Genomic DNA, 13,266 nt, shown 5'->3' with positions numbered 1-13,266 from the left:
CTACCACCTTATTTCTACTAGTCATTTCTCTGGTTACATATTCGAGGATCGCATTAGTCTTCCTGGCCACAGCTCTAAGGATAAGGCCTTTTCCTGTAGCCATATTGTAAGGTCTGAGGGCTTTGTCTGCAGCTGTGAGCCAGGAAACAGAAAGTCACATCCTCACATTCCATCTAAATTACATTAAAACAATGTACTATTGGGCTGTTAAGAAGGTGATCCTGTTCTAATAGTACCCATCACCACCAGATAAAGAAACAGATCTTAAGATGGTTAAAGAAAACTTTGTTTCATGGCATTCTGTGTAGCAAGAAATCATTTATCAACAAGTTGTGGTTGTGAAGTCCCTACTTCTTTATTGTTTTGCCTTTATGGTCTCTAATTCTCTATTGTTTACCTGTATGGTCTCTGTCTGGTTCTTTGATTATTTGTCTGTTGCATAACTAATTTTGCTAGGTGTAAATCAATTAAGGTGTGGGGTATAGATTCATAGATACTAAGGTCAGAAGGGACCATGAGGATTGATTGATTAAAAAATTGTTTTACAAAATGTTAGGATTGGTTAGAAAATCGTTTAGTAAAATGATTGGTTAAGGTACAGCTAAGCAGGGCTCAAGTTTCACTATATAAACTGTGGCCCAAAAGGAGGTTCTTTTGAACCAACTCCGGACACAGCCCCAAGATCAGAGCTACTAGACCTCAACCCTCTGCTAATGACACCATGCAGAAGCTGGAGTTCCCCAGCTGACCTGATCCTGACTGGCCATCAAGAAAAGTTCATCTACCTTATTGGAAGGGGTAAGCATCGTATGCTTAGAGTGTGCATTCTGTTTTGGTGATTGTTAATAAATAGAGGTTAAGTAGGCTATTACTGTGTAAGGTTCTTTAACTGGTAAAAGACTCCGCAAACCCACAGAATGTAAGGTTATGCCCTGAGCCCACAGAAGGGTAAGGGTGGCTGCCTAAATTAAGAGGGTTACACTTTGAGTCCACAGAAGGGTAAAGCTTGGTGCCCTAGAGCGTAAGGTTATGCCCTGAGCCCTAGGAACAGGGAAAGGATGGATGCCTAAATTAAGAAGGTTACACCTTGAGCCCTAAGAACTGGGTAAAGATGAGTGCTCCTAGAGTGTGTGAGTAACACAGAATTTTGTGCGGGTAACACAGCATTGTAGTTGGAGTTCATGTTCAGTTGGTTATCCATCATGACCCCTAAAGTCCTTTGCAGAGTCACTGATTTCCAGGATACAGTTCCCCTTCCTGTAAATGTAATCATTATTTTTTGTTCCGAGATGCATGATCTTGCATTTGACTGTATTAAAATGTGTTGTTTGAATAAACCCAGTTTATTATGTGATTAATTACTCTAACTGACCTCTTATTATTTACCTCTCCACCAATCTGATTCATCTGCAAACTTTACCAATAATTACATATTTCTTCCAGATCATTGATAAAGATATTAGATATCATTATTATTTATTACATGTATTACCATAGTGCCTAGGAGACCTACTCATGGACCAAGACTCCACTGTGTTGTAAAAACACAGAACAGAAAGCTTGTAAGGCAAAAACCATCTAAGTATAAAACAAGACACAACAGATAAGGTATAGATAGAAGGGGAGTACTAGTAAACAATGAGACAATACTGACCAGCATGATAAGCAGTGGTCTCTGCACACTAGGAATTTGATCAGAGGCAAGCATCAATAGCTTGACAGTGAACAAGAGATGATAGAGTGGGGATTAGCTGTAAAGGACCTTAAAAGTGAATACAAACTGCAATGCAGACAGGAAGCCAGTGGAACAATTCAAAGAGAGGGGTGACATGGTCAAAGCGATGGGCTAGAAAAGTGAACTTTGCAGCAGCATTCTGATTGGACATGAGAGAAGCAAGATTACACATTTGTCACGGCCAGAGAGAAGATGTTGCAGTAACTGAGATGCAAGATGATGAGAGTTTGGACAAGAGTTTTAGCTGCATGCGTGGATGGAGTGGGGTCACGCTGAGGGATCAGTTCTGGGTCCGGTTCTGTTCAATATCTTCATCAATGATTTAGATAAGGCATAGAGAGTATGCTTATAAAATTCGTAGATGATACCAAGCTGGGAAGGGTTGCAAGTGCTTTGAAGGATAGGATTAAAATTTAAAATGATCTGGATAATCTGGAGAAATGGTCTGAAGTAAATAGGATGAAATTCAGTAAGGACAAATGCAAAATATTCCACTCAGGAAGGACCAATCAGTTGCACACATACAAAATGGAAAATGACTGCCTAGCAAGAGGTACTGCACAAAGGGAACTGGGGGTCATAGTGGATCACAAGCTAAATATGAGTCAAAAGTGTAACACTGTTGCAAAAAAAGCAAACATTCGGGGATGTTGTAGTGGAGTGGCTGCCAGAGGGGGCTCCAGCAGGCCAGAGAGGCTGTGTGGGTGGGTGGCCAATCAGAGGCGGAGTAAGAGAGAGCCAATCAGGGCTAGGCTCAGCCCTATATAAAGGCTGCCCAGAAAGGAAGCAGGGAGTCTCTCCCAGGCCTTCAGAGGGTGAAGGTCTGTCCCCTGTGCAAGGGGAGTAGCACCAGGGACAGCGCAGCGCAGCACAGCGCAGGCAAGGGGAGTAGAAGGAACTCCAGCCTGGTATCTGCCAGGCTGCAGGCCCCGAGGGAAGAGCCCGGCAGGTGCAAAGGGGACGAAGGGGAAGCGACCCAGGGAGAGAGGCAGACAAGGGGAGAGAAGGAGGGCAGGAAGGCTGCTGCCAAAGGGTCCCTGGATCGGGACCTAGAGTAGAGGGCGGACCTGGGTCTCCCCCTTGCACATACACCCAGCCATTGGATGTGGCGATAGTGGACTGCACTGGATTCCTGGCAAAAGGGGTTAGACTTTGGGATGTGGTTGGCGCTGTGGCTGGGCGAAGTGAAAGACTGCTGATACCCCCCCACCCCCGTAAGGGAGTGAATGAGGACTAGGGGGCACTGCCGGAGGGCAGTGTCTTGAAGAGGACGCAGCAAGAAGGGAGCAACATGGGTCCAGGCGCCAAGAGAGGGCGAGAGATGGACGGGACACCACCAGTGGAGGGCGCTCCACACTGGACTGAGCTAATTCCCTGATGAGTCAGCAGGTGAGTCCCAACCCTGTCACAGATGTATTACCAGTAGTGTTGTAAGCAAGACATGAGAAGCAATTCTTCCACTCTACCCCACGCTGATTAGGTCTCAGCTGGAGTATTGTGTTCAGTTATGGGTGCCATATTTCAGGAAAGTAGTGGACAAATTGGAAAAAATCTAGAGAAGAGCAACAAAAATTATTAAAGATCTAGAAAACATAACCTATGAGGGAAGATTGAAAAAACTGGGTTTGTTTAGTCTGGAGAAGAGAAGACAGAGGGGATATAACAATTCAAGTACATAAAAGGTTGTTACAAGGAAGAAGGAGAAAAAACATTCCCCTTAGCCTCTAAGGATAGGACAAGAAGCAATGGGCTTAAATTGCAGCAAGGGTGGCTTAGGTTGGACATTAGGAAATCTTTCCTGTCACTGTAGGTAAGCACTGGAATAAATTGCCCAGGGAGGTTATGAAATCTCCATCATTGGAGATTTTTAAGAGCAGGTTAGACAAACACTTGTCAGGAATGGTCTAGATAATACTTAGTCCTGCCATGAATGCAGGGGACTGGACTAAATGACTTCTCACTGTCCCCTCCAGTCCTAAGGTTCTATTATAGGAAATAGCATATAATAACAGCATGCTAATCTGTTTGCATAGTTACACTGTATTACAGATGACCAGAGGAAGGCTCCCAAACAATTTATGAAATACGACAAATAGTGGCAGAATCTAGTTCTCTGGAAATAGCATGTGTTGTGTTAAGTTACTCAATATTTATTTAGAAAGAAAAATGTATCTTTCATATTGGCTGGGATATTTAAAAGGTAGTAAACTTGGCCATTTTTGCAAACGAAATTTATTAGATAGTAATATATAGCAGTAAGGTTTATTATTTTTATTGTTAAATATGCAACTAGACACTTATTTGTATATACAGTTTGTAACATTATACACTTCTAGTTTTCTAACAAGTGCTTGTTATAAAAAAGGATGTTCTGATATTAAAGCCAAGTGATAGCTGTGCATTAATTTAACACTGCTGTACTATTCACTTCTGATCAAAGGCAATACAATCAATCAATCTAGGAAGATTTACAAGTAACTGCATGCCAATGAAGCTCACGTAGCTTAGGTATGGCTTTAAAGAAAATTCTATAGAACTGACCTTTTTTCTGCATGCATTTTTAAAAATTGCCCTCTGAGTACTTTATAATTCATTAAAATATACTGATTTGGGATTTCAGAGAAGCTTGAATGCAAAGATGAAAGTACTGCAAAGTGCTCTTGTGCCTGGCATTGAATTGTTTAACTTTCATTTTAGAGGCAAGTGCAAATATTTAACTTTACCACAAAATATTGCGTGTGGTTTTAGCCACACAATTCCCATTGAAGTCAGTGAGAGATGAAGTTAAAACCCTATAGCACCCCCTTGAAAGTTCAGAGGTTAGTATAACAGGGTAGTAGTTTGTGGTACAAAGATATTTCAAACTCCATTTGATGATTTAAAATGTTCATACCGTACTGTTCATAAAAATAAACCTAATTAATATACAATAGGAAGATTAAAATATATTGCAGTTTTACTTTAATTGCTGTCATGTTAAGCAAATGTACATTTGCTTGTGTAGGGCAGATTCTGACAACCTCAAAGGCAACCAGAAACTGTCCCTAAGTCTCTTTAAAATTAGTTTCCAGTCTTCTTAAATATTATGAAAAGAAAACAATTATTCCATCATTTTATTAACAAGATCATATTAGGGCCTCCACCTGCTCCCATTGACACTAATTAGAGCAGAATCGAATCCTCTATGGAGTAAACAGCTCTATGGATGCCCAGTTTCTATCTCTACACTATAAATCCCCAATCCTGCAAATCTCCAATCCTATGGAGTCCCAACAAAGTCATGTAAGACATGAGCACGAAAACTCAATTAATGGAAACAACTTAAGTCCCTACTGCACAAAGTATTACTCAATCAAACTTGTTGCAATCGAGTAACTAAACTTAATGTAAATTTGTTTGAAGCCAGTAATTTTTACTTAAGCAGTAATTATGTAAGTAATTATTATGTAAGCAGGTATTGCATTGCAAAGTAATAATCCACTAGTTTCAAAACATTAAATATGCTAAACATTTAACCTGCTCCTGAAAAGATTTAAAAATGTATTTCCTGATAGCTGTCCTGAGGCAATATTCTAAAATAATACTGGCACATAAGAAAAAAAAAATTAAACTTGAAATGAAATCAAGTCTTAACTATAAAATGTATTTAACATCAAATTAAAAACACAGAGAAACTGACAGGATCACTCACGGGACCCTACAGTCTTCTAATTGAGGTGGAGAAGAATTTTACTCAATATATCTGGGAATACCTTTGGCATTCTTAAGAGAGCAAGTTGCCTATTAAAGGTTGTTACTTGTACAGGTTTCATTGCATTCTACAGCATCACAAGTAGATTAATAACAGGTATATTAGGGATTGGTTTAAGGCACTTTGAATCCTCCATAATTTCTTAGGAACAAGAGCATACTTTATTTTATATTATCTCTACCTTTCTTCTTGTGGTTTAGCTCAAAAATTAGAATAGCTTATATTGAAGAAAATCTCTTTATAAAAATAGATGTTATATACTTTTTTAAAAAAATAACCCATGCAGCTTCTGTACAAAAAGTCTATACAAATTTCACAACACATTTCATTCTGAGAAACTTTCATGCACATGAAGTCTTCTATTTTAATTAAAACAGAGTTACTTCTGTTTAATCACAAAATACTGTTGCATAATCACTGTCCATCGCTGTCATTCATTTCGTTCAGAAGACATTAACTGGCTGTTTAATTTCATCAGTAGTTTTACGACAAGACCTGCCTAGATATAGGTGGAAAAAATGAAAAAGTTATAGTTGGGGTTTCCAGTTATCATATAAAACCCACACAGCCTACTTAATTATATGGTAAACAAATTTATTCACCGCTGTTGCTAACACTTTAGATGATTAAAATTGAATTTTCGGAATCGAGTTCTCCTGCCACTATTTATGCTGTTAGTTTGTCTTATTTCTCTCAGTGAAAAGAAAATCACCTTTACTTTAGCTCTTTTCACTTTCAGTCTTTTTTCCTTTCAGGTTCTCAATGGGGGCAGTGTTTGAGTTGCAAACAAAGTCCACAGAAATGTTTTAAAAACAGCAATTTAAATTACAATATAAAATTAACACAAACATTTGTATTGCCATTATGTTTTGCAAAGAGTTGTTTTTTCTGGATCAGGAGTGACTTATAGTGACTCCTAATGTTATCCGTATAAGTTTTCTCACGATTAGTGGCACCAGGTTGAATACCACAGTAAATTGGTGTGACTGCAACAACAAAATATTTTATAGAATAGATATACAATTTTAGGCAATGAGGGAGAAAAAACTTATTCCTAGCTCTCAACGTCTTTTGTATCTCAAGAGGCGCCTATTTTCAAGTTCTGCATCAACCTTTTTCTCCTCCCCATATGCAAATGGCTGAAGCGTGTAAGACACCAAAATTTGTAATTTCCTCACAAAATTCTATAACATAGCTGTATGGGTTCAAGCAAGTATTCCCAACCTGACTCCAGTCAAAGCATAACAGCACTATAGCACAGAGTTAATTTATTCCATCAATTGCTACAAAGTAACTTTCTAACATTGCTTTCAAAGCTCTTTATTTCACCTATCCCCAAACTCTGCTACTTTTACTAATGCAATTACCAGTTCTCATGATTTTTGTGGGTCTCATGGTACTTAATATTTTTATTAAAACCACAACTCTTGGATTCATGTGATTTAGGTGAGATACTATGTTTAAAACTTTCATTTTTTAAAATTTTTCTAACCTCATAGTTGCAGAGAAACTTTAGATAACATGAACCCTAAAGGCTCAAATATCAAAGTAAATCACCCAAATTTCTCATTATAAAACAATCTCATGATTTTTAATTCAAACATGATTTTGGGGGCCTGACACATGATGGATGAATACTTGTAGAATCATAGAAATGTAGGGCTGGAGAGACCTCGAGAAGTCATCAAGTCCAGCCTTCTGTGCTGAGGTAGGACCTAATAAACCTAGACACTCCCTGGCAGGTGTTTATCCAACCTGTGCTTAAATACCTCCAAGAATGGGGATTCCAAACTTCCCTTAAAAGCCTATTCCAGTGGTTTATTGCCTTTATAGTTAGAAAATTTTTCCTAATATTTAACCTAAATCTCCCTTGCTGCAGATTAAGCCAATGAATTCTTGTCTTACTTTCAGTAGACATGAGGAACAATTTATAACAGTCCTCTTTATTAACATTCTTCAAACGTGTTGAGGGCTGGTATTAGGTTCCTCCCTCCAATCTTCTTTTCTCAAGACTAAACATGCCCAGTTTTTTTAACCTTTGTTCATAGGTCAGGTTTTCTAAACTTTATCATTTTTGTGGCTCTCCATTGGATTCTCTCCAACTTGTCCACATCTTTCCTAAACTGTGGTGCCCAGACCTGGACACAGTACTCCAGCTGAGGCCTCACATGCCAAGTAGAGCAGGACAACTGCCTTACATATGATACTCCTGTTAATGCACCCCAGAATATTAGCCTTTTTTGCAGCTGCACCACACTGTTGACTCTCATTCAGTTTGTGATCCACGATAGCCACCAGATCCTTTTCAGCGGTACTACCATTTAGTCAGCTATACCACGTTTTGTAGCTGTACATTCAATTTTTCCTTCTTAAGTGAAGTACTTTGCACTTTTCACCAAATTTCATCTTGTTGAATTCAGACCAATTCTCTAACTTGTCAAAGCTGGTTAAAATTCTAATCCTGTCCTCCAAAGTTCTTGAAAAACCCACCCTTCCCACCCTGGTGTCATCTGCAAATTTTATATGCATATTCTCCACTCCACTATCCAAGTCATTAAGAAAATACTGAATAATATCAGACCTAAGACAGACCTCTGCAGGACCGTACTAGACACACCTTCCCAGTCTGACAGTGAATCTTTGATAACTACTCTTTGAGTATGGTCATTCAACCAGTTGTGCACTCACTTTATAGTAATTTCATCTAAACAGCACTTCACTAGTTTGCTTATGAGAATGTTACGTGGGACTGTGTCAAAAGCCTTATTAAAAATCAATATATATCATGTATACTGCTAACGTTCCTATCTACTATGCCCATAACCCTGTCAAAGAAGGAAATTAGGTAGCTCGGGCACGATCTGTTCTTGACAAATCCATGGTGGCTATTCCTTATAACCCTATTATGCTCTAGGTGCTTACACATTGATTAATCATTTGTTCTAGTATCTTTCCAGTTACTGAAGTTTAGGCTGATTAGTCTATAATTCCCTGGGTCCTCTTTGGTCCCCTTTTTAAAGATAAGTACTATAATCATCTGGGACCTCACCCATATGAGACAGCATATTCCTCTGGCAGCTCCTACCTTGCAGCTGTGCCATCCCCAGCCCTGCCCTCTGGCATGGCTGTACAGACTGCAGACAGATGTGTGTAAGGGACGGGGGTGGGGTTGGCGGCAGTACAGCTGCCTGGGAGGAGCTGCCAACACGGGCACTGGCTCCTGGGAGCGGCAGCCCCACGTTCTGCTCTTTTCACCACTATGGTTCCCAGGAGAGCCCTGCAGTTCAGTGGATACCAATTTCTATCCGTGGATGTCTACATCCATGGATATGAATTTGTATCCACAAAGGGCTCTAGGAATTAGCCTAAGAAAGAAATGTAATCTTGGATAAAAAAGAACAAATGACCAATTGTGTGCCAATAAGAAAGCTACACATATAAGGATCTAGCTGACAAACAGGATTTTACAGACATCTTGTCTGCTTAGGCTTCCTAATCTATTAAGTACATTTTTCAAAATAAAAAAAAAAAATCTTAGATTGAAGTCGGCAATAAAACATTCAACCAAACACATTTTTTTCCTCCTTTGAGTTCAATTTACACTTATTTTAACTGGATTGAGGAAGGATTGCTTCTGATATTACAAGCTTTACAAGAGAAGATAAAAATGACCATACTGGCTCAAACCAATGGTCCACCTAGCCCTGACTTAAAGTAGACAACAGTACCAGATGCTTCATTGGGAATGAATGGAACAGGGCAATCTATAGAATGATCCATCCCCTGTCATCCACTCCCAGCTTTTGGCAGTCAGAGGTTCAGGGACACCCAAAGGATGAGGCTGCACCTACCCTCCAGGGACTCATCTAATTTTTTTTTTTAACTCAGTAATGAGTTAACTGTTTAACTGTTTGCCTCCGCAACATCCCCTGCCAATGACTTTCACAGGTTGACTATGTTTTGTGTGAAGAAGTACTTCCTTATGTTTGTTTTCATTGAGTTGATCCCTGGTTCTTGTGTTATGTGAAGGGATAAATAACACTTCATTTCTCCACACCACTCATGATTTTGTAGACCTCTATCACATCTCCCCCTTTAGTCATCTCTTTTCCAAGATGAACGGTCCCAGTCTTTTAATTTCTCCTTATATGGAAGCTGTTCCATATGTCTAATATTTTTTGTTGCCCTTCTCTGTACTTTTTCCAATTCTAATACATCCTTTTGAGATGGGGTGACCAGAACTGCATGCAGTATTCAAGATGTGGGCATACCATGGATTTATATAATGGCATTATGATATTTGTCGTCTTATCTATCCCTTTCCTAATGGTTCCTGACATTCTATTTTTTTTTTTTTTTTTTTTTTTTTACTACGTCTGCATGTTGAGGAGATGTTTTCATACATCTATCCACAATGCCTCCAAGATGTCTGTCTTGAGTGGTAACAGCTGATCTAGACCCCATCATTTTGTAGGTATACTTGGGATTATGTTTTTCAGTGTGCATTACTTAGCATTTATCATCCCTGAATTTCATCTGGCATGTTATTGCCCAGTCACCAAATTTTGTGAGATCCCTTTGTAACACTTTGCAGTCTTTTTTGATTTAACTAAGCTAGGTCTTGTCTACAAATCCACACCTGACACAGTTATACTGACCTAACGCCTGATGTAGACAGCACTACGTCAACAGAAATGCTTCTCCAGTTGAAATAGGTACCAGTGGAGTATCTATGTCAATGGGAGAAGCTCTCCTATTGGCATAGATAGCATCTTCACTCAGCTCTACAGTGCTCCAAGTGTAAACTGGGGTTTCTCAAACTGTGGTCATGACCCCTCAGGAGGCTGTGAGTTTATTAGGTGGTGGTTGGGAGCTGTCAGCCTTCTCCCCAAAACCCTGCTTCGCCTCCAGGATTTAAGTGTTTAATTTATAAGGGGGGTAGTACTCAGAGGCTTGCTATGTGAAAGGGGTCACCAATACAAAAGTTTGAGAACCACTGGTGTAGACAATCCCTTAGTATTGTATGCAAACTTTGCCGCCTCACTGTTTGCTCTTTTTTCCAGATCATTTATGAATATGTTGAGTAGCACTGGTCCCAGTACAACTCCTTGGTAACCCTGCTATTTATCTCTCTCCATTATGAAAACTGACTATTTATTCCTAACCTTTATTTCCTATCTTTTAACCAGTCATTGATCCATGAGAGGACCTTCTCTCTCATTCCATGTGTGATGCTGTGTAAAAAGGAAGATAACTAGCTATACTGATAGTCACCACTGTTGCAAAATCGCAATAAATCTTGTACAAAGTATGTTATGTATGGTATCAATAGAAAAGTTAGAGAAATATTATTAGCCTGTTTAAATCCATGCATTTTTGTAGATGAAATTATGAATATTTGCTGTTTGTATCTCAAACTTTTTTTTTTTTCCCCCTTGGGTGACACCCCATGGCAGATTTGCATCTAGACTAGCCAGCCTGCTTAATGGCCCATTAAGGACAATGAACTTGCCCAGCGAGTCCCTCCTGGAGATGTTTCAGAGAGCACTGAGGCACTGGCTGCCCCAGGATTCAGCAAGGCATATAAGGATATGTGATCTAAGACTCCATATTTTGCCAGTAACTTTCCATGCACTTGGGCTGAAAGTATACAAGGAGACTGACATTGCTTCTTTGTCTTCATTCCTGCTTTACATCTCTGGACAGGATTTCTAACAAAGGAGAGCTTTGCATAAAGGACTGATGACCCCCAATCTAATGGGTGAACTAGAAAGACATATTACAAGCTAGCAGATTTACCATCACTGCTATGAACTTGATCTATAGATTTAGAAAGCACTTGTATACGATTCCTTTAAGCATTTAATAACTTTTTTCCCTTTGTATTAATAAACCTTTATTTTTTAATAAAGGATTGGCTACAAGCGTGGTATTTAGTCAGATCTAAAGTGTGTGCGTGTATGTATGTATATATATATATTAACCTGGGGGAGTGGCTGATCCTTTGGAATTAGACGAACCTTATGTATGATGAATCTGGTTTTCAGTGACCTCGAAGACCAGATGTCTGGGTAGTGATAGGGGCTAGACTACCTAAGGGGACCGTGTTTTGGCTTCTTGTTAATCCGAGTAGAGATACAGGAGCTCACTTTTGTTACTGGCTTGGTGAACTCCTAACGTTAGAATAATCACCAGTTTTAGGGTGTGACTCCTCTGTTCTTATCAGTCTAGCCTTAATTTGGCATTCTCAGCTGAAGTCTCAGGTGTATTGAACTACATTTATTCAATGCTTACCTGTTTGGTATGCACTATGAAGCTCATTTTGTTTTCCAGACTATGGATTTGAAAACAGGTATCTGCATCTCCTAACTGCCACATAAAGCAACCATACTTTAGACTGATGAGCAAACCCTGCAGTGAAAAGTAGAAAATGTTGAGAATATTTTCTGAACTAACGTGAGCCTTCTCCACTTTGTCTATATAAGGTTCTGGTATACATATACAATACTGAGTTTTAAATGATCAATTGCCATAGTATTAGGATTTCCATTTCTAAGAATTTAAAGCTGAAATTCCATATTTTTGAAGTTTTTAAACTTTATATTGATTGTAAATGCATACAAGATTTTAATTCAATGCTCAGATGTGAAATAAATCACCAGCACTTAACTCCCCATTCTCTTAACTTCTATGTAAACTGCCAGTATAAACTGCTAACCCTCACCTTGGTTTCCATATTGAGGAGATGTAGTCCTTTTACATTTACTCCTGCGTACACTCTGATGACTTTATGACTGCTTGAACTTGCCTTGGTGAATACCTGTCCTGTGAAAAAAGCAGCTCCATAGGTAGGAATTTCCCAGCAATTCTGCAAGAACATTCGTTGCAGGTGATGCATCTCTTTACTTACACCTTCACTAGTGCTGAGACTCTAGAATTAAAAGAGCAAAAAGTCACAAAAAAACCTATTAACAATACACATTCTTCAAATAGGGTAAAGTGGGAGCTGGTTTTCTTGAAGGGCTTTTTCTGACAATCATCCTGAAATGATGCCACACCTGGAACAACAGCTTAATAGCAGTGTGATGGGATGTATCAAGCATTTGATGCTCCCTGTTGGAGGCCCTGCAGCCTTCATGCACCCCATCTGAAGAAGGTGTCCTTCTGGGGAAAAGAGCAGTGAATTCAGACCTAAGAGTGTGTAGAAAGGTCACCCAGGATCAGCTCCTGGTGGAACCAATGAGAATTGATCCTCCAGCAACGAGAAGGGCTAGGAGCAGGTAGAATCCAATCAGGGCCCATCAGGGAAAGTAAAAAGGACTGGCTGTTTCCTCTAAGGCAGACTGGGTGAACCTGGAAAAAGAGGAGGAATGATCTCCCTTGTCTTAATTCAAAAGCTCAGCCTGATCAGGAATCTAACTCTGACTACACCTTTTGATTGAGTGAGCAAAAGACTGGTTTGTTTTACTCTGTGTAATTTAAAGCCCAGATGGCCATCTTGAGTTAGCTATCAATTGCCTTTGGTAAAATTAAAGGGAGCTCACTTCATGAGATGTGCCCTCGTTCAGATGAGCCCATGACAAACTCTCAATTTGTCAGAAATTGAGAATTTTTTTTTTAAAAAAGTGTTGAAAACATTTCTATTAGGTTTCATAAATTTACACTCTTCTGATTTATACTTTATGCCTTAAACTGAATTGACTGTGCCCCTTTAAGCACAGTAAGCTGACTGGCATCAAAGTTTAAAAAAAAAAAAATTCAGTGACAATTTACTGACAAA

General features: G+C 39.2%; 1 protein-coding gene across 2 annotated transcripts in view; it reads right to left on the bottom strand.

Annotated features, from left to right (window-relative positions):
- Window positions 1–3,991: 3,991 nt before the first annotated feature.
- The window catches only part of KRIT1 (KRIT1 ankyrin repeat containing), a 44,235-nt gene continuing 34,960 nt past the window's right edge, over window positions 3,992–13,266 (bottom strand). For both annotated transcript variants that reach the window (XM_038392784.2, XM_043509316.1), the window contains exons 16-18: window positions 12,211–12,417; window positions 11,781–11,897; window positions 3,992–5,985 (exon numbers count right to left, since the gene is read on the bottom strand). In XM_038392784.2, the coding sequence (XP_038248712.1) occupies window positions 5,917–5,985; window positions 11,781–11,897; window positions 12,211–12,417 (393 nt within the window). In that variant the 3' untranslated portion in view covers window positions 3,992–5,916. The remainder of the gene's footprint in view (window positions 5,986–11,780; window positions 11,898–12,210; window positions 12,418–13,266) is intronic.

The sequence above is a fragment of the Dermochelys coriacea genome, chromosome 2, assembly GCF_009764565.3.
Source record: "Dermochelys coriacea isolate rDerCor1 chromosome 2, rDerCor1.pri.v4, whole genome shotgun sequence".
NCBI lineage: Eukaryota > Metazoa > Chordata > Testudines > Dermochelyidae > Dermochelys > Dermochelys coriacea.
This window is presented reverse-complemented; position numbering and strand designations above follow the sequence as displayed.